The sequence below is a fragment of the Sinocyclocheilus anshuiensis genome, unplaced genomic scaffold (genome assembly GCF_001515605.1).
Source record: "Sinocyclocheilus anshuiensis isolate Anshui unplaced genomic scaffold, SAMN03320099.WGS_v1.1 scaffold2090, whole genome shotgun sequence".
Classification (NCBI taxonomy): Eukaryota; Metazoa; Chordata; class Actinopteri; order Cypriniformes; family Cyprinidae; genus Sinocyclocheilus; species Sinocyclocheilus anshuiensis.
The window spans coordinates 639,787-661,464 of NW_015560626.1; the positions used below are offsets into that span (position 1 = coordinate 639,787).

At 37.0% G+C, this 21,678-nt stretch overlaps 1 protein-coding gene across 1 annotated transcript in view; it reads right to left on the minus strand.

Moving 5' to 3' along the window:
• The window catches only part of LOC107681981 (peroxisomal membrane protein PEX14-like), a 78,596-nt gene that overhangs the window by 8,687 nt on the left and 48,231 nt on the right, over window positions 1-21,678 (minus strand). The window contains exons 4-7 of the mRNA XM_016478377.1: window positions 17,840-17,959; window positions 11,750-11,835; window positions 7,355-7,457; window positions 2,715-2,812 (exon numbers count right to left, since the gene is read on the minus strand). Of these exons, the coding sequence (XP_016333863.1) occupies window positions 2,715-2,812; window positions 7,355-7,457; window positions 11,750-11,835; window positions 17,840-17,959 (407 nt within the window). The remainder of the gene's footprint in view (window positions 1-2,714; window positions 2,813-7,354; window positions 7,458-11,749; window positions 11,836-17,839; window positions 17,960-21,678) is intronic.

Sequence of the window (21,678 nt, forward strand, 5' to 3'; positions counted from 1 at the left end):
TCAAGAGGGCGACGGAAGGAGGCTGGGGGTGGGGGGGGTGGGGGGTGGTGTTGTGTAGTGGTGAGTCTGCAATTCTTGCAAACTTCAGAAGGGTGAGAGATTTATATTTTCACTTCAATTTGTTGCCAGGCCAGATGTGTTTGCATATGTTTTCCTACGGGATCCAGATGCTTCAGTAAAACACCCATGTGCTTAACAAGCTGTGGACATAAAACATGCCCTCAGTTGCGATTCCAAAGCGCTTTTTGGAGCTGTTACGAGATGATTTATCGCAGTATCGTAAGATACAAAGTACGTAGAGTTTTACATTCTGAGGTATGGCAATGTGTTTTCAGCAGGCGATTTCTCTCAGATGACTATTCTTTATAGATAATAAGCACATGTCTTCAGAAAGGATTTGAAGACCGTATCATCAAGAACATTCTTCTGAAAGATAATGACATCATAATGCATTAAATTAGCATGTGATAAAGACAACAACATCAGCACTGCCACAATAGACGAATTACAAAGATGACTACTTTCTGTATTTTTCTGTGCATTCTTTATTCTTTTTCTGTTGGCTATCAACTGTGGGTTGTGTGGCATAATGGTTAAAATAAATAAATAAATGAGCTTTTGTTAATGTTCCTCAAAAGTGAAAACCAATAAAAATAGCTATATATAATTTGTTTATTATATATTTACTTGTTAAAATATATTTAATAATACACATAATACAATTTTTTAATTGTTTTATGTTTGTTTAAATGTTAAAAATATTTGTTTATATTTTAGATAATTAATTCATCCATTCATTTAGCTTTTGTTAGTTTCTCAAAAGTGGAAAAACAATATTTTTTAACCAATAAAAATGACTATATATCCTATATATTTACTACTAATTACTACATAATCTATATATATTTACTACTTTAAATAACTAATAATATATATTCTTTTTATAAATATATTTGTTTTATATTTTAAAAATATTTAAATATTATAGAAAGAATATCAATAGAATAAAATCACTTCAATATATATATATATATATATATATATTGAAGTGATTTTATTTGCTAGTACAAACAAAATGAAACATAGCACATAGAGGACATAATTGATACTTTTAACCGGTAATTTACTTTTTATGTGCTGCCACAGATGATGGGAAATCCTCCTTCATCACACAGCCCTGCAGCTTCATGAACCAGCTAAACTTAAAAACTATTATTATGAACAATACACAAAATGTATACAAACTAACTGTATAGGCAACATTCCCAAGCATTATTTATGAACAATAAAAGTATCCTTCCTCCGTAATTCTTTAATTGACAGGCCTCTAAGTTGGGGCTCAATGAAAATCCTACTGGTCCTTCTCTTAGTTGCAGGATGGGTGGGGGTTAAATGAGGTTTCAGTCCAGATGAAATTAGCAGAAAGCAAATGACAGATACAGGAGAGATCAGGAGGGGGCGTCAGCGTGGGTTCACGTCCTGTCCCTAGATGGCTTGCTTGAGCGTTCTGGAGATGGCCGTACATGTTCTTTATGGAGCTCCCATGACATGCCTTGTCCTGCTGATGCACATTTTTCTCTTCTGAGCAGCATATGAGTTCTGTCACCACTAATATTCACATCAGGGTGAAGCATCAGTCTGTGTCACTGAAAAATGCCCTGTGTTGTTTTAAACTCAAAGTGGCCTTGTTTAATAGAGGATGTGCCCCTGAAACAGAGCGCCGCAAAGGGCCTTATGAAAATGCACACTGAGGGCTTTATTTAAACTGAACAGATCAACAAAACAAGTAAAGACTATCATTCATAATATCTCTGAGAGAAATTACATAACCAGGGAGGAATGCAACCATTTTAGACAACCAAATTCCTCAAGTTTTTTTTTTTTATGCTTCCTTTTTACGTTTTAGCTGTGATGTCTGTATCTAAGGTATTTCAGAGGATGAAAGGCAAATTATGCATTTCTGACCTGTTGATTACGCAGTTTAAAACTAGTGCTTACGTAATGTACATGGAATTATTTTCTCTGATGATGTCTATGCAACAAAAAAACACTGACACATGCTCAAACTCACATGCACCATAAACGATCACATTCTTTCCTTACATAAGGTCTGTAATAAAATGTGTCAAAAACTAGAGGAATGTTCAGATTGTATGATTTGTTTGTTTGTTTGTTTTCCAGTCACTTCTGTTGAATCAAACCCCATATGGAAACTTAAGTACAGCACTACTGGACAAATTTTAAAGGGTCACCTCACCCAAAACAAATAATGATGCCATTTAGAAAGTGAAAGTGACGTGACCCATACTCAGAATTAGTGCTCTGCATTTAACCCATCCTAAGTAGTCACCCTCATTTCGTTCCAAATCCATTTTTTTACACCAATGTAGGCTTTATGTACAACAGGCCTAAAATCGTTATTTAAAGGGTACTTTGCCTTCCGCCACATCTCTCAAATCTCATTTGCACTTACGTTTAACTCAAAAATTAACAAACCAGGTTTAACATCAATGATGTCAAATGACACAAGTTCTTGTGTCTTACTGATGTCAAACTTGATGCAATATGCCTTGCTGCATGTTATTTGAATTTAAGTTTAAGAGCTGTGGTGAAGGGGAAGATTATCAGTGAACTTCAATTCTGCCTTGTTATTCACATAAAACTATTGTTTGACTTCATTAGATCCCTCTGTTTACCATTGTGGCAAGTGTTACCTGCGAGTTAGCCAGCTCTTGTGTCAGCTCCTGTATTTTCTTCTGTTGCTGGACCAGCAGCTCCTGCACTGAAGCCAGGGTCATCTGCAACTGGGTGACTGCATCCAAAAACACACAAATGAAGATAAGACTACACCCAAAACAATTACCAGAATTTCACCAGCAAGGATATGGCAGCTTTAGTCGCGATCCTGCGCTAACCGACGTATTTGTTTGTTTGAAAGCATTACCGACGATCAACATGCAGTGGTTTTCTCTTTGATTTAGCCTTTAGCTCAATCAGTAATATAAGACACCTCTATTTGTACAAGATTAATCACCTACGTCTGCTCTTATATCAAATCAGGGTCTCTTAACCTCCATTAGCATGGGTTTGAAACGCTGGCTCTATCGAACTCTCCAAACAATCAACCAGATGGAAAAAAAGCCGTTCATTTGGGAGGCAGGAGGGCTAGACACTACTGTCCTCACTAATCTTACTAAATACAGCTCATTTTCCTCCCTCTCTGAAGATTGAATTATTGTCAGATTGTGCTGGTCCCGAGGATTAGAGAAAGCCCAAGAAAAACAGCCCTAGCAGGGCCAGAGTTGGTGTTATTAATGGGGGTATCATTTCAAATAACCCAGAGCACAAGTTGCTCTCCCCCTGTTTCCAGTCACACATGCATTCCCAAACAATGCATTAAGTTTCCAAACTGATTATGTTACAGAAAACCAATAAACGCCTCTATAAATCATGCTCTGTAAAGTGTTAAATCAACTCTAATTGGATTAACATCAGCAGATATTATTAGCTGCCGACTGTTGGCTCTCCGACGCACAGTTCCAGGGCTCTCCTTTCATAGAAACAGCCTTTCCACTTTCTGCTTAAGAGCTGTTACATGTTTCTTTCTCTCGCAGTCTTTGTCTGTCTCATTAGGTGAATACTTACAGAATAACAGACACTGAACCGTTTTCCCTAGCTGAATAATAATGATGATTCAAACTCGTCCTTTCAGATGACTGTATTAACATTAACGAGAGATCTGACATCTGATGTATTAACTTTCTCCAAAACATATTTTAACTGAAATAATTACATTTTGCCATCATTTACCCTCATGTTGTTCCAAACTAGTATGATTTTTCTATTTCTGTGGCACACAAAAGGAAGTATTTCGCAGAATGCACATGCAAACCTGCTTGTGTGGTTCATACATTACAAGTCTAAATGTGTGCTTCAATTTTCAGCTTTTACATTCCAGTCCCTAGACAAATCAATCATAATGCTACAAAATATGGAATTCAGAACAAGTAAATGATGACAGAATTGTTATTTTCGAGTGATCTACCCCTTTTAAAGAAAGAAGAAAAACTACTACTAATTATAGATCTGAGTTTATATGTGATCATGGATGCATTGAACATCACATTTAAAGTTTTCAAATATTCTGTAGAAGCACATGGTTAGAGATTACATTAAGCCATGGTGCTCAAATGGGCGACGAAGGTTTGAAATCAGCTCGCAACATCATTCTATCCTTTTCTGCCTGTCATTTCCTGTTATCTCTGAACTATAACTATGAATAAAACGGCTTAAAGGTCTAAAATAAAGCAAAAATGTGTTCTAAGCAGGAATGCCACCACAGCTTACGTCAACAGCAATTCCAACAATATTAATACACTGAGAACGAGCAGCAACTGCACCAGCCCTCTAAACCCACAACACTCGCTTCATACTCAAAACATAATAAATAATGCCTCCATTTAGCGTGTCTCGGGTTTCCACAAACGTTCTCTTTGGAGAAAACAATTGGCCGAATTTGAGATCCTGCAAGTGGCTTCGCAGCTGCTGTGAGGAGGCAGACAGTGTGTATAGCGTAAATTATTTAGTAAATCCCTCAATATAATGTACACTGCATATGTCCGGGCCTGTCTGAGCCTTTATTGGCCAGCTGGTCACCAATATGCTCTCCACAGACAAAGAGACCAAGCAGCTAGCGCAATTCCATTACAGCCGGCACGAGTGTGAGCGCGCGCATGCGACAAAATGCTTCCAAGACCTGTTCATTAATTGCGTGTGGAAAGTTGTTGGGAAATCATAATGGGAGTCAAGGCCTACACTCAAAGGCTGCAGGAGTAATGGAGCCACATTCAAAGGAATACATCATTCCAATGCACTTGGCACGAGAGAAATACACGAACTTTAACAAAGGAGTGCGGGCAATTGGCAAGAGCGGCAGTCACTTGCTATTACTCACGTTGTGAGAAGAGGGGGAAACTCACTCCGTAATTGCAACCCTCTCCCAAACTGTTAACTGAAACAGTCATTAACTACAATAGCAACTTGGCTACTGCAGCCACAGCAAATTAGATCAGCGGCGTGACTGACTGAGTGACTGGGGGTAGGTACAGCTCTTACAGAAGAAAACGAGAGAGTGGCGGAGGGAAGGAGCGAGGGGGGGGGAAGAGATTGTCAGGAACAAGTGTTTCACAAAGGAAATATGAAAAGCAGCTTCAGCCCGGAACAATATAAATATTCTTATCATCTGAATCTGAATGTGACGCTAAACAAAACAAGAATCCTGCTAAAAACCAAACAAAATGAGGGCCAGACAGGCAGCGTAACACAAAGGAGGGTTTTTTTGCATAGATGAACCAAAATGGCAATGAAGAGGCTCATTTGATAATCAGATAAAGAAACCCACATCGAGCTTGCACGCAATGGCTCACAATCGACTGGCCTTTCAGTCACCCTCCCCAAACCAAAAACGGGCAATGTAATGCAGAGACGCAGCTGACTAAAATCACTCGCCTTTATCCCATATGCCCCAAATTTGCTTATTTTGATCTCCTGGATAATGAAAACAATACTATATGCATAACAGAAGACTACGCTGAGATCAGAAATCCATGCATAGATCCAGATCATTTCCATGGTTTTATGAGGCAAATAATAATATGGCTAAATGGCAAGCATACTCTGACAAAGTTTACTTCATAAATAACAAGAAGTCTTTTGTCTATTATATATCACGAGTGCCTGCTTTGCATGTACTGTTTCACCTTTATAGACTGTGTGTTCTACATCAACAATTTTCAAAATTCAAATGTTTACACGGTAATCGCCTAGACTGAAAACAACAAATACTTACAAGTTTTTGTAGCAGAAAAATGTTAGGCAGCTGGGGGAGGTATTTTCTAACAGTACTGAACACCTTTTACTCATTACACATTACAAGTTTACAAGTGAAAATAAAATGTTATTATATGCAAAATGATCATATGTAATATGATTCCATTTACTGTGGCACTAAACAATGGTGCAGGAAACATTGCTTTATAGAAATAAAATAAAATAAATCTTGCTTTTAGAATGTATGCCACTTAGAAATAAAGGACTTCAATCATACGAAAAAAAAAAAAAAAAGCCTGGTGGAAATTCAGTCATCAAAATGACCTTTACGCTAGTCTAATGCTCACTTCATCTTCAAAAACATTAATAAATGAATTACACAGTTAAATGTTATCTTTACACATCTCAAAGTGAATATCTATTTTTAATACTGAACGTTATTTTAAACTAACTGCCTTTTATTTTTAACGTATTTATACAAAATAATAATTTTGATATTGTTATTGAGAATTATCAGCTTATCTGTATAAGACAAAAATTTGAATACTGGTGCATCCCTATTTTTATAGGTTAAATATATGTAAGGAAGACAATACCATCTATTACGTATGCAAATAGACATAAGAAAAAAGACCAATTGCATTTCAGCATGTAAAACTTGTCTAACTTGTCTGTTAGATTTTGAATAGCGAATATTCTATAGTCACTTCTTTTTTAAGTTTCAAAACAATAGATATTACAATTAGATTTAAAAAAAAATAAAAATAAAGCACAGAAAAATCTGAAATGATCTACTAAAAAACCCTTAGAGTTTCATGTGAAGTAATTCAGTTCAAATTAACTGTGAAAGTTTAGAACAAAACCTTAACCAGAGCACTGCTTTGTAAAAACTGTAAGAAAATAAACTGCACGAGTTGTCCTGCACTGTCTTTCTTTAAAATAAATAAACAAATAAAACACTGCAAGAGTGAATTGTCATTTACACAAAAGGAGCCACCCAGCTGCAAGTCGACTGCGGCCCTAACGAGACAAAGTTTCTTCGGGAAGTGTCCCGATTTCATGGTTGCCGGGATGTTTAATTACACCGGCTGCGTAGTGGGTAAAGAGAGGGGGAGGAGAGAGGAGGAGAGGCATCCCTCTCTGACAGACTAGCTGAGATTCCTCACCTGTCCAAGGCGGGAGGACGCACCTGTCACCACACACTTAATCACCATCGCGCTCCGGGCCCAACCGGGGAGCCACACCACCACGCCGAAAATTAAAATGAACTTTCTTGCCATGCAGTTAAGGCGGCAAAAAAAAAAGAAAAGAAACGCTGTCATTCCTCTTCCCCTCATTAATATTCTGAGGTTAAGAGCTTTTCAGCGAAACGTAATTAATTGAAGCTGAGCTGACAGTAAACAAGCAATTTCAAATTAAAGCAAAATGACAGGACCGTCATTTGTAAAATGTGAGCAGATTTTGGCGACAGATAAATGAAGGAAAATGTTAAGGAGGAAAAAGCGATGAAGATATTAATCTTCACCTGTCTGTGTCAGCGTGCCACTCATTTCCGCGATGTTGCTCTCGATCCGCTGCAGATGCTCCTTGTCCTCTTTGCTGCCCATAATGAGGGGAAGGATGTATTTCTGCAATTAAAAACATGGCACACTATTAGAATTCCACTCAGGAACAGGGAAAACAGGCCAGTGGACCAGGACGCACTCACAAATAGACAAAGGGCTAATCTATTAGTGTTAGCGTAGTCAAACCAAAACTCAACTAAAACCCTCACAGAAGGCTTCTCTTGTAGTCATAAAATGTCATGATTTATTTTTTGAAAGCTTTACAACATTTGTTTGGTAAGAAAACTTGCGAAATATTTTTTACAATTTAAAATTTTGTAGTTTACTATTTTACTGTATTTTAAAAAATTTATTCCTGTGATGGCGAAGCTGAATTTTCAGCAGCCATTACTCCAGTCTTCAGTGTCACATGATCTTTCAGAAATTATTATAATATGCTGTTTTGGTGCTCAAATTATTATTTTTTAATTATTATCAATGTTGAAAACAGCTGCTTAATATTTTTGTGAAAAACATTAAATGTTTCACAATTTGTTGCTGAATAGAAAATTAAAAAAAGAACAGCATTTAATTACAACCCTTGTAACATCATAAACGCCTTTACTTTCAATGTTTTATCAATTTCAAAGCTTAAAGAATTAATTTCTTTAAAAAATAAATGTACTGCCTATTTTACATGTTATCAGGGTCAATATTTTGACAATCCTGAGCAAATTACATAAAACACAACTACAAATTTTAAGAAAGAATATTAGATACACCCTAATTTATATAACAGTCACCCATCAAACTAAATATTTCCCTAAAATAAAGAACTAAAAAAGCTGTATTTAAGAGAGGCCAGATAAAGACAGAATGTTTTATTAAATATTAAGGTATTTCAGTATAATAGGACATTAAGCAAGGAGAAAAAAATAAAAAGAAGGGAAAAATCTAAACAATACTAGTGTTTGTGTTTGATTTCACGGTATCAAGTTCAGTATTGTGTTTGGCAACAGCAGATAAAACATCATTATATGAAGTATGATTAATAGGCCTGCATTCATGCTGAAAAAAAAACAAGACCTTTTGTTTTTTTTAATCCCTCTCAAAAGTCTTGTGGTTTTCTCACTTCATCCAGAGCAATTTGCCTCAATGGCTGACACAGAGGCCAAGAATTAAGCATCGGGGCATGACTCTGGGTTCAACATCATTAAGTCTTTTAGCCCACAGGCTGGCTTCTCCATTTGAACATGTCACCTTCTGAGGACAATTGCTCGTCAAGAGTTTAAGCCTTGTAGAACAACATCTCCAAACACTGAGAATGAGCGGCAAAGGTCAGACGGCTAGCGCTTCCACTAGCTGCCGGTTCTCACACCATCGTTGTTTTATTTCCAAACGCACGCGTCGATTTGTTTCCCCAGACAAACAAACAGCACATAGATGGGGTGATTAACATGGCATTTGGTGAATAGCTGGGTGCTGTAAAGTGTAATGTGCGTGTGCAGGCTCTCCGTCTGGAAAACAGTTGGCCTTAACAGGTTTTCACAGCGGCGCAACCGTTGACACCGGCATAAGCAATAAACACTTTTAAGTTGAAAAAATCAGAATGAGTGTCAACACCAGCGTAGTTAATAAGAGAGCTGCTGTGAGCGCTGTTTACAATGTGCTCTATAGCATAAATAAAGTGGAGGAGGAGGCCAGGGCATATGGTGGCACCGGTGAGCCGTTCCTCTGACATGACAGCAGTGAGAGAGCACTCGCACCAGGGAACAGCACCTCCAGCCACGGGCACAGATCCTCCGAACAGCAGAGACGCACGCGGGGGACTGTTTGTGTGTGAGCGAGAGACAGAGAATGGAAGTGAGAAACGAGCGAGCAAGAGAGTTGCAGAGTTATGTTTTTGCTTTTTCTTGCCTACACAAAAATCTATTTAATAATGCTAAGAGTATTGCGAACAGATGCCAAGGCATCACCACTTGGTTGCTAAAGTGTTTCGAGTGGTTTTTTTGTATGTTGCTAGCACATTTCTAGTCAAACAACCCACACCAAAGTCTCTATTACAGGTATATTGTCATCACTAATCATGTCAGAAGTCTTATGTGCAATCTTTTAGCAAATTTGCTTATGGTTCATGGGTAGTATACTACCATTCAAAAGTTTAGAGTTGGTAAGATTTTTAAAGTTTTTGAAATTAAATTACATTTTTTAAATGTTTTTGAAAGGTCTCTTATGCTCACCAATCATGCATTTATTTAAAATAAAATAAAATAAGACTAAATAAATAACTTTTTTTATTTCACTATATTTAAAATGTAATTTACTCCTGTGATATAGCTGAATTTTCAGCAGCTATTACTCCAGTCTTCAGTGTCACATAATGCTTCAAAAATCATTCTAAAATGCAGACTTGGTGATCTAGAAACATTTCTTATCATCTCAAACAGCTGTGCTGCTTAAAGGGGTCATATGAGGCTTTTTAAAAGATCATTATTTTGTGTATTTGGTGTAACAGAATATGTTGACATGCTTTAATGTTCAAAAAACACATTATTTTTCAAATACCTGGAAACTGATACATTTTTTCTCAGTATTCTTTTAATTAATAGAAAGTTCCAAAGAACAATGCTTTTTTTATTTTTATTTTTTTTGTAACAACATCAAAGTCTTTACTGTCACTTATGATCAATCTAATGTCTCTCTGCTGAAAAAATTTAAAATGTATTCATTATTTATTATATTTATATTTACACTACCAGTCAAAATTTTTTGAACCGTAAGATTTTCATGTTTTTTAAATAATTCTCTTCTGCTCACAAAGCCTGCATTTATTTTATCCAAAATACAGCAAAAGCAGTAATATTGTGAAATATGTTTATATTTTATGTTTTAAAAATATACACTATACCATTCAAAAGTTGGAGTCAGTATACATTTTTTTGGGGGGGGGGGTTTATTAGTATTAATAAAAAAAAAATTTATACTTTTATTTAGCAAGGATGCTTTAAATTTATCAAAAGTGATGATAAAGACATTTATAATGTTACAAAAGATTTCTATTTCAGATAAATGTTGTTCTTTTGAACGTTCTATTCATTAAAGAAACATGAAAAAATTCTACTCTATTAAGTTTTCAACATAATAATAATAATAATAATAATACATGTTTTTTGAGCAGCAAATCTATATAAATATATAAATATTACAATGATTTCTGAAGGATCATGTGACTGGAGTAATGATGCTAAAAATTTAGTTTTTAAATCACAGGAATAAATGAGATTTTAAAATATATTCAAATAGAAAGCAGTTATTTTAAATAGTAAAATATTTCACAATATTACTGCTTTTGCTGTATTTTGGATCAAATAAATGCAGGCTTGGTAAGCAGAAGAGAATTCTTTAAAAAACATAAAAAATCTTACTGTTCGAAAACTTTTGTCTAATAGTGTATATTTATTATATTTATTTGAGCATGAGCATGAGCATGAGTTATGTGCTAGTAAACTGCAAGTTTAATACTTGGTGTATGTTACTATTACTATTTAAGTAATTTTTAATTTTGTTCAAATAATGCTAGCAACAATGAAATAGCAATAGCAACAGTAATGGCTTCCTGAGCAAGCACCAGTAATTAGAATGAGTGAAAATGAAAGTTGTTAAAAATGAGAGTTGACGTCACATTCTCAAAACATCACTTTAAGTACTAAACAAGCTACAGTTTCGGATTGTTAAACACAGACTCGTGTCAAAGGAAAATATGACTTTTTCTGTTAAAATGACATAGGTTTGGCTCACTACATTAGTAAGAGCAGTCATGTGTGCTACTGGAGATGGAGACTGGCTTTATAGAGCGCGTGTGCTTACTGACTGAAGTAGCCGAGTGCAGACGGAAGCTTAGGAAGCTAAACATGCGTTCCTAATCATGACATCATGGGAGTTCCATACAATGACATTGTAAATACTCTCTTAAAGGCCACTGCTCCATTTTCTTTCTCTTTTAAAACACAGTAATGTAGTCCACATGCTCCTGTGGGCAGTGTGGGTTTACAGTCACCGAGAAACGGGGTCTCTCCCTTACTCGACGGGGCCTGAGGGCCCACGCACCCATCTGTGCCCACGTACAAAATCGTGTCGTGATAGTGCTGGAAAGCAGTGAGAGTACAGCCTCTGGGTTTTTCCGAAAAAGAAAACAAAGAAAGATCTAGGGGTAGAGATGAGCTCATTCCGATGACGTTGGACTGTAACCAGAGTGATTTACACGACATCAATGTAGAAAATGCATACAAAAGTAGAAATGCTGGGAAAAGCTTGAGTTCTCAGAATAATAAACACATTTTGAGCAATAGGATATTGGTGGCACTTAAGACACATACCCGGTAGAGATGATGGAAGCCAAAGGCCATTCCTGCCAAGATGACAGCCAGGGCACTGTAGTCTCTCCATCTGTAACCTGAGGGACCTGCAGAGACACACACACAAATACAACAAGCCCATCTATTAGTCCAACCCTGGGAAAAGCTGTCGTGGGCCTTCTGGTAGATGCCATATTTAATTTGACATGAACAAAACAAAACCGTGATGTACAGAAATACAGTATATCCAATGGCCTACTTCTGAAACACAAGCAGAGTTTTTGTGCAATTCGCTCATAAAATCATTCTTGTATGAATCTTTTGCTTAAGATGGTGCTGGTACCCCAGATAATTTCTGTGAATCAGTATAAAGTGTCCATTTTAATGAATCAATTCAAAACAATGGTTCTAACTTAGTTTTAACTAAGTAAGTTTAGGGTAAGGGTAGGTTTAGGGCAGGGGTAGGTATGGACATTAAAAAAAGCCTCAAACCACATGAATAAGATGCTGGTAGCGCAATCTGATAGGTAGCATTTTTCGCTATCGATTTGTGCTACTTGTTCTTTTTAATGGGAGGTAGCACAATCTGAGCGAGCAGCACAAATCGTCAGAACACCGGCCCTGGCTCGGTTGAAAGAGGTGGGCCAGAGCGTGGTACACATGTAGTGTGAGCGGAGCGCGGAACTTCTGATACGTGCAGCATGATTGCGTGAACATTTCTGAGCGGCAAAATTGATAGATCTGTAAAGCAATATATTGTGAGAGGGCCGTGTGTAAAAGCTTTGGCAAAATTATAATATATGTAGGTAAACACTGCAGTATATAAATGATATAAATCTTGCTTGTGTTCAAGTTTTACTACATTTTACTTACATTAAACATTTTGAATCTTATGCTCTGCTAGTGTTTGGTCAAAATGGCTGATCTAAAAAAAAAAGAGAAAAAGATTTTTCACTGATCATGGGTGAAAAATATCCAGATGTGTATTTAATATTATGAAAAGACTGAAAAATATAGCAACATATATTTTATAAAATATATTTTTATTAAATATTTTATTACAATTGTAAATATGTATATTAAAATATTTTACAATATTATAAATCTAAATCTAAATTTCCACAAGACAAAAAAATAGAAACCACTAAACATTTTATTAGACTTGGGACTCAACAGATAGTGCCTGTACTTTTACCCCTTTACAGCTTTTTTGTTCATGTCAAACTACTGTTAAAACAATTTGTCTACAATGACTAATGTTTTTAGTCTAAATAAGTCTATATGAATTGGTGCTCTTGTTCCTAGAAGGACAGTGAAAAGAAAAAAATACGAATTCTGATTACACATAGCTATGGAAGTGTAAACTAGATCTGAACTTTTAGATTAAGTACCACATTACTGTAAAACAGAAAATGAAACATTTTATCAGCTATGACTGCGCATAACGGAAACTCCCGCTTACAATATTTTAGGGGAAAAATCTCTCTGTTAAGGGTAATCGTGATCTTAAAGAAATGGAAATGAGAATCATTTAAAAGATCACTCGTACGGTTTCTGCTCAGACCTTGCACAAGTGCTCACTAGCGGTGAGATGGGGTGTGAATGTCGCAAAAGAACAACGAGTACTATCAGGAAATGAAAGACCACATCAAAGAGTCCCTCCTCACCCCTCACACTCATTCTCAGAGAGAGACAGTTGACCTGGCAGAAGGCAAAAAAGCAGAAGAAAAATTCAGTGCAGATTTAAAAACAAAGAAAATGAAAATGCTTTTTTAACACGTCAACATTTGGAGCGGTATGATGATTAAAAATCAAATGCTGACCCACTTTATCATCAGAAAAAGAACTAGGTTTTTGGAAAAACCCAAAAGAGTCATTGGTTGCAAAAATAGATAGTCCCACCCCAAACTCACACCATTGGTTGAGCCAATGTGTCAGGCTGGTCAGGAACCTCAAACAATCAAGCAATGTTCTAAAAGAGCCTTTTCAGAGAAACAGCTTAATAATGGCTTACTTATAGTTGGCATATTAAGCCTGGACATGAGAGAGTAAAGAAACTGATGCACTTTAGTTTAAGTTAGGCTTTAACCAGCTTCTGATAGCAAGAGCAGCCGTTTCAATTCATGCTGAGGCAATCTGGCAAGGCTCAGCCAACAGAAAGGAGGTAGAAATTATCATGCAAATGTTTAACGGCACACCAAACAGAGAAGTAATTAAAGCAAGCCTGGCTCTGGCAGGTCAACATGTCAGATACAAAATGCTCCATTTTGTAACATAGCGAGGTCTGCGGAACAGGTGTGTTACTGTAATTTGTTTGAATCTGCTCTACTGAATACAAATAGACAAGCTCTCTAATAGATTAGCAAAGCAATAGTACTTTTTCTTTTTTTTATGCGTAACTGAACAAGCAGTTTTTATCTGATTTATTATATTAGAGGTCTATTAGGGAGACCCAAATAAAATATGGCACTGATTCTTGAGACATGGGACAAAATATGTCCCACAATTTGCCATTAGTTTTTAAAATAGCAGATTTGACACTAGATCACTAGACTGTTCTTTACACAAATGTATAATTTTGTTTTTTTCTTGTATTAAATTATCTTGTACTACTCGTACACCATGTTTTAAGTCTTGATTAAAATATTGTATAGTAGAAAATACAGATATATTAAGCACATATTAAAATAAAAATTTTTTTTAATTTTATTTCATATATAAAGTAGTTGTGCATATTTTTTTGTCTCTCGTTATTACTCTTTAACACAAATTGTAAGGAAATTGTTCAGGAGTTTTAGATAGTTTTCCTAATTTTAAGCAGTCATATAGAAGAGAACAGATTACTCCAAAATAATTCATATTAGGGGTGGGCGATATGACCAGAATCTTATATCATGATACATGTATGAGTAATTTTATTTTACAGTAACGATATACAGTGGGTACGGAAAGTATTCAGACCCCCTTCAATTTCATTATTATTGCTATTATATGCTATTTCCTATTATGCTCTTTTACAAAGTCTTGATTTTGTTTTGGGGGTGTACTAGAACAGTGTTTCTCAACCAGGGGTCCGTGGACGTAAGGCCGGGGGTCTGTATAAAGTATGAATTTTTGTATACATTTTGTATATTTTGACATGACATAATAATTTACATTATTACAGTACCTTTCTCCCCAGCCTGGCACAAACGTCTCGATTAGTTCCGGGTTTGATGAAGGCCCGCCTTCCGAAAAACGAAATGTGATGTGATTGGTTAGCTGCCCCAGTGCGTTGTGATTGGCGAACAGCTTAGACAGTGTTTCAGTACTACCACGCCCCTTGCTAAAGCAGCAAGTTTTGTCTGCTCTGGTATAGTTAAGGATGGCATCAATATTGCCATATCAATTTGAGCCGGATTCAGACCCCAAGAATATTGAACAAGAGGCTCGCGCAGAACCTTTGCATGCGCAGATATTGCAAGATATATTAGAGTGGTAACTAGGGTTGGGCCGATAGACGATGGCATCGTCCATCGCCGATGGCTGATAGACATCACGATGTTGAGCCTGGGTATATCACTGGGTAATTATACTGTAGGCCCATATAAATTGCGGGCATCGGGGAGCCGCTATTATGCCTGGCATTGAAACTGCTTTTGAGTGCACGAACGCTTTTTAGTTTCACTTTCACTTTCAAGATTCGCGATCGCATGTACTCTTTATACTATGGAGCAGCAGTACTTACCACACATTTATTTTGTATGTATTATGTTTTTCAATATTCATCATTATTGTAATTCAAAAATTCAGAAATTCAAAATACTGTAAATATGCATTGCTGTCAATTTTAATAGATATTTATGAATTACTTTACGTATTACAAAACATGAAGCACTTCTTCGTCGTCTTGTCTGATGCACTCAACCAAGCGTTCTAACCTCGCCCCTCCCCACACCCCAACCATATGAATTTCCGTGGGCAGGAATGATATTCTAATGGGCCGCTTTGTGACATCACAAAACCCGGAAAACATACACACTACGCACTGATTATAATTCAAAAAGTGAAAAAGCATAATAGGACCCCTTTAAATAAGGTCTTTATGATATCTCAATTTTTGATACCATAGAAATGTAATAATTCTTGTCACCAGTGTCAATATCACAAAACATAAAAAAACAAAACAAACTCAAGCTCACTGAAGACAAGTAAACAGTCAGCGATTAAATAAGAAAAAGAAACTAATTACAAGAGAAGTCAAGTTGCGATACCGAACAGGATCACATGGAGATGCCCAAAAAAAAAACTAAACCAACTGCCTGCAGACTGCATATATCTACTACAGTACACGGATCCATTCCGTATAAATTTCAATACAATCGAATATAATATAGTTATTTATACAATATAGGTCTCGATATAGGTCTTTATGATATTAACATTTTTGATACCATAGAAAGTAAACAGTAAGCGATTAAACAAAAAGAAACTAATTACAAGCAATAGGACAAAAAATACAGTAGAACAAATAAATAAAAATGCTACATACATTGTACAAAGTAATCAAATGCATAAAAACGGCATATTCTTTACTGTGTAAATTAAATTATATATATATATATATATATATATTTTTATATATATATATATATATATACTATTGATGGCTGTAGTCTGAACGGTGTGTTCAAGCACAGCTTTTTGGTCCAGATGCTGCCGATGCAAGGCGACAACACTGTAGGCTTTTGTCGCCGCTAGTTCTTTGAAGTCAGCTTGGTGTGTCCCAGCCTTAAGAAATACTCAAGAATCAGTGTCTTGTCACTCATAGGATCAAACCTGTCTGAAGACTGAAGCTCAGTTCTGCTGAATGAAGGTGACAATCTACACCAAAGAGTACATCAAAAACATCAGCAAACCTGCAACTTCTTAAAACTTCCATTTTAAGAACTTCTGACAACCTAGCTTTTTGTATCAATGGTAAACACCACATTAACCGAAGTGTCCTTGCGGGGGCATGGCGTGCAGGACACGCATGATGGCAGCTTGGGTGATTTCAGAGTCCTTGAGCTTAGCCGGCGGCCCTGACCGATCTCCTACTTCAACTCGAGGTCCAAACGGAGGTCCTTCTTCCACATGGGTAGCCCCTCCACCTCCACTTTCCACTCCTGCTTTTTATGTGGTCACTTAAGGTGTGAGCATGGCCTCCATTCCCCTTTTTTCCAATCTCCGTTCAAATTTATTGGGTTCAGAAAAGGCCCTACTGTCCTTCTGCTGCTTGAAAATAGAGATCAGAGTATCCATTACTCCGACAGAGATGGATGCGGGTCCAGACGCATCGTCCCCATAACAAGGACATCAAAGAGAGGGACCCCCTCTTTCCAACCTGACCCCCGCGAAGATCTCCTCACTCTCCCCTCATTATGCCATTCTCTCATAGCCGTTTTGATATAAAACCCCCCACTCTAGTGAGGCTGAAGCCTAACTACATGGCCATCCCATCAACATCACTTTCATTACAAAACATGAGATGGCGGGGAGTCAAGGACAGGGTGGCAATAAATGAGGGTGGAATACATCTGGAATCATTGTCATACAGGTTAAGCATTATGCGAACTTCATTCAGGATTGGTAAATCAGCGGCCGGCCTGGAGCTCATAACCCGCAGAGGTAATAAAGATACAGGCTGCAGAAAGGCCCTCGGTGGGCCAACCAACCAGAGATCGTCGTAACGGTGTGGAAATCATAACGCAAGGCCGTGCCAGAATTAATTACATGCCTACGCAAATGGGATGCTCAATGCCACTCATTTCCTTTGAAAACCACTCGTCTAAGATAATAGTTATGTTCGGACGCTTATAAAAATATCAGCACAATATTCCAAGGTATTCCACACAGTTGGCCTGTTTTGAACTGATGTACGGGCGAAGGTTTAAACAAGATTACGGGAGCACAGAGGACATTGGAGGATTTCATATAGTCACGCACCATTTGGTAGAGAAAATCTACTAGACTAGACTAGAGTCATGTTTAAGGAGCACATGGGCTGCAAAAACATACAGCGGGTGGCCAAGTGGAAGGGTTATAGGGTAGACCCCCTATCCTAGTAAAAACGACTGTGGTAATACTCACTGTATGGGGCCAGTGGAACAGGGTGAGCGATGTGCGCGGGCCCGGGAACAGCTACAGTGAGCGGCTCCTCTGTACTACCGGACCGCTGGATGGCCAGATCAACCTCCTCATCTGTCAGACCTACATGGAGAGAAGGTGGTATGACATTAAACACATCAACATATTTAGCAAAAAAAAAAAATCAAGTAAATTCTTATGTAATTTATATATTTTATAAAGTAATTGTGCATTTATTGTGTATTTATTAATATGTGGCCATGTATTACTCGAGGTGTAAAGAAACAGTTAGGTATTTTTAGAAAACCTTCCTCATTTGAAGTAGCCTAGCTAATAAATATTTGTATTAAATACTTGACATTACTTTTGTATCTGACGGTGTTGACTGATACTGAGTGATAGGCAAAGGAAAACACTTCAGGTAAAAACGTTGGTGAAACCTGAACAGATTGTTCCAAAATTATTTGTAACCTTTCATCTCTGAGAACTCAAGAATCAGTGCCTTGTCACTCACAAGATTGAAGGCACAATTCTATTGAATGAAAATGTCTGAAAACTCCAGAAATTACTTGAAAAACAGTGTAATATGAGAGGAAAAATGGTGATATATTGTGTTGAAGTGTGTCCTTGACTGTCCTTTGGAACCTGCAAATAGATCTAAACTTTAAAACTCTCGCTAAACTAGGTTAATAGCACTATAGGCGGCAGATATATACCAGGAGAAGCAGCTCTGGAGGTCCAAAGCTCTGAGCTCTTCTCCATTACAGTCAGATCTCAAGAACAGAGCCTGTCCATTTCCTGCTGCTATATTTCCCCAGGTAGAGCTCAGCGGAACCCCACACAGATAAAATGCATTATTTTAATTTCTTCATTGTAATGTAAATGTATTACATAATTTTGCAAATGCCAATATAATTTAATCTTCAGATCTTTTTTAATGATTTTAGTGGTGATTAAATTGCATAGAGGTCCCTGATGGAAAATGACAGGAGAGGGAAAAAAAATCTAATATTAATATTTCCTTTTGTGGAAAAAAAGCTGGTTTATTTCCAACACTGCACGCAGTCATTGGTCTGCGTCTTGTCTTGATTAAGTGACTCTATGCGGGGCTAAACAGAGCGGCGATGGAGTAGACGGCAACAACAGCTCGGAGAAATAGTGGGAAAAGGAAGACAGAGGCGGAAAAAGCCTGTTAGTCGAATGTACTTGTGCTTTGACATTTAATGAAGACATAAAAGAGGGAAAACATTATGGGCTTCCTCTACAATTGGCACATAAAACCCAAATGCTTTAACATCTCCATTTAGAGCCAATGGTTTAAAAAGGCTCCAGTTTCTATTAAACTGTAAGTTACACATATCAGTTTAATAAATCTACTGTATCCTGCAACACGCACACACTCCCTCTGACCTTTGTTTGTCCACAGTAGACTGGAGTGTGTCACGTCTGTCATTGCGTATTTAGTCTCTCTCGCGCGCGCTCTTGCTCTGTTTACTGGAGATATCCCCTTGGGCATTGCGCTACTCTATTCCACATGCTTTCATACGGTACGGCTGCCTGCCAGAGAGCCAAAAGGCTGAGCTTTGCTCCAAATTGAGCTGTTTAAAGAGCAGACAGCAAGCTGTTTTTGCGCTGTAATACACACATCATAAATGTGGCAAATGCCAGTGCCACATGTGCTTAAATAGAGCGGAGAGAGCTGGGAGCTTGGCAGAGAACAGAGTCTGAGCCTGTTCAGCCCTGTCTGCTGGGTATGAAATCACAGTCACACTTCATAGAGCCACACTAACAACACTGCAAAACAATACAGGAGCACACAAACGCAGCAGAGGTAGGGATGCATGGTTTATCGCACCATTTTATTGCTGCGTTTCATGGATTTCCAGTAAAAGTTTCAATTTATAACTGTGTGAGAGTTTAATTACAGCAATTAATCATGTAAAAATGTAACCTTTTTTTAAGAAAAGTTAATGTTTAATACAAAAAAAAAAAACAGAAATACATTTCTTTATGACACAAAGATATCATGGAAAAAAATGTAGTGGGGAGAGTGCAAATATAGATAGCAAAAAAAAAAGCTTGTTGTCCAGAGTAAAAAAAAAAAATAAAAAAAAAAGTATATTATGAAAAATCATGTTTATATCCATAACAAAAATAATGGCTACAGCCAAAAAGTGGCCTTTATAAAACATGACTGATCACCAAATCATATGCATATTAGTTTTTATTTATCTTTTATTAACATTTATTTTTATTCTTTTTTAATTTAATTGTTTATTTAATTTTTTTCTTATTTTTTTATTTCTTGCTTTTCTTTGACTGTACAATTATTTATAATATGTCTGTTATTCATCCTTCCTTGATTGTTTGTTCTAATGATGTTCTTTTGCTTATATTTGACAGACAATAAAAAGTTGATTACAAAAAAGGCATATTTGAATGATTTCTGAAGAATCATGTGACACTAAAGACTGGAGTAATGGCTGATGAAAATAGCTTTGCCATTACAGAAATAAATTAGATTTTATAATACAATAAAACAGAAAATGGTTAAATTGTAACAAAATGTTTCTGTATTTTTGGTGAGCATAAAAGACTTCTTTCAAACACCACCTCATTAAAAAAACAGCTCTAAATCATACAGTTTCCTCTTCCACAGCAGCAAAACGTTAACATCCAAATTTATGACACAGATCTCTCTTCATATAACCATGTTGTCCCTTACTTGTCAAGAATGACATTAACAAAATTTATACCACCCAGACCCATGTAGCTGATTTTACCTCTCTTGCAGGAATCTCTAGGTTGAGGTCAAAGTTAAAAGGAGGGCAGGTTCTGTGGGGGTTGAAATGACCCTGAAAAATGTTGAATAATTTAAGGCAAATATTGGTCATCCTGTCTTGCATGGCATTCAAAGTGCCAGGAAGCAGCCATGGCCATGTGCTGAGCTGATGCAGTCAGCCTGTACTGTCCAATAAGCAATAATGTGTCCCTGGACTCCCTATTCATCTGACCACACCAGACTGCATGGTGGCAGACTATTGAATGAGACTTGGAGGCCCCCCTCTCATTTCCTCCCACTCACCTCGCCGTAAAGACGCTATCAGGAAGTTCACGTTTTCGTGAGTTCACCTCAGAACGAGGGGGTCGTTTTCTAAGGACGTAATGAACAAACATATTCGTAACGTCATTTTAATTTTAAAGTAGCACCCCCCGCGCAACTACAAAGGGGTCCGGCGCACATCCGAATAAGATGCATGCAAATTCATTAACGCGTTTGCTTTTCTTTCGGGTTTTCGGACTCACTCAGCTGTTTTGTCTCCTCTGATGCCTTTATTACAAAGAAAATGGGACGACAAATGAAAGACCTTTGAGATCCAATTTAAAAGAAGGACAACAAGAGTGAATTTTACATATAAAAGGAAAAGGACACAAAAAGGAAACACGAAATTTATTACAGTTTCCAAAACCTGTGGAATGACCCCTCGGACCTCCATTTCAGATCGACCTGCCGGTAGATGAATTTTTTTTTTAGACATAAATTACATCTAATGACGACACCATAAAAAAGAACAATAATGGAAAGCTATTCTGTATTTCATTATACTGTATTATTTGCTGCACCTGATACACGCAGAGCCTGTTTATGAGTCACCATATTAGCAGATGCTCAGTCGAAGCATTTGCTTTGACCTTGCCATTCTCATTGGGGCATGAAATTACGGAGATGGCACTGCGATATTACAGCTATAAATACTGTAAACTGCATATCTGGGCTACGTTTTCTATTGTCTATCAACATAAACCTGATCAGTATTTATTTAAAGGAAAACCCATTGCTC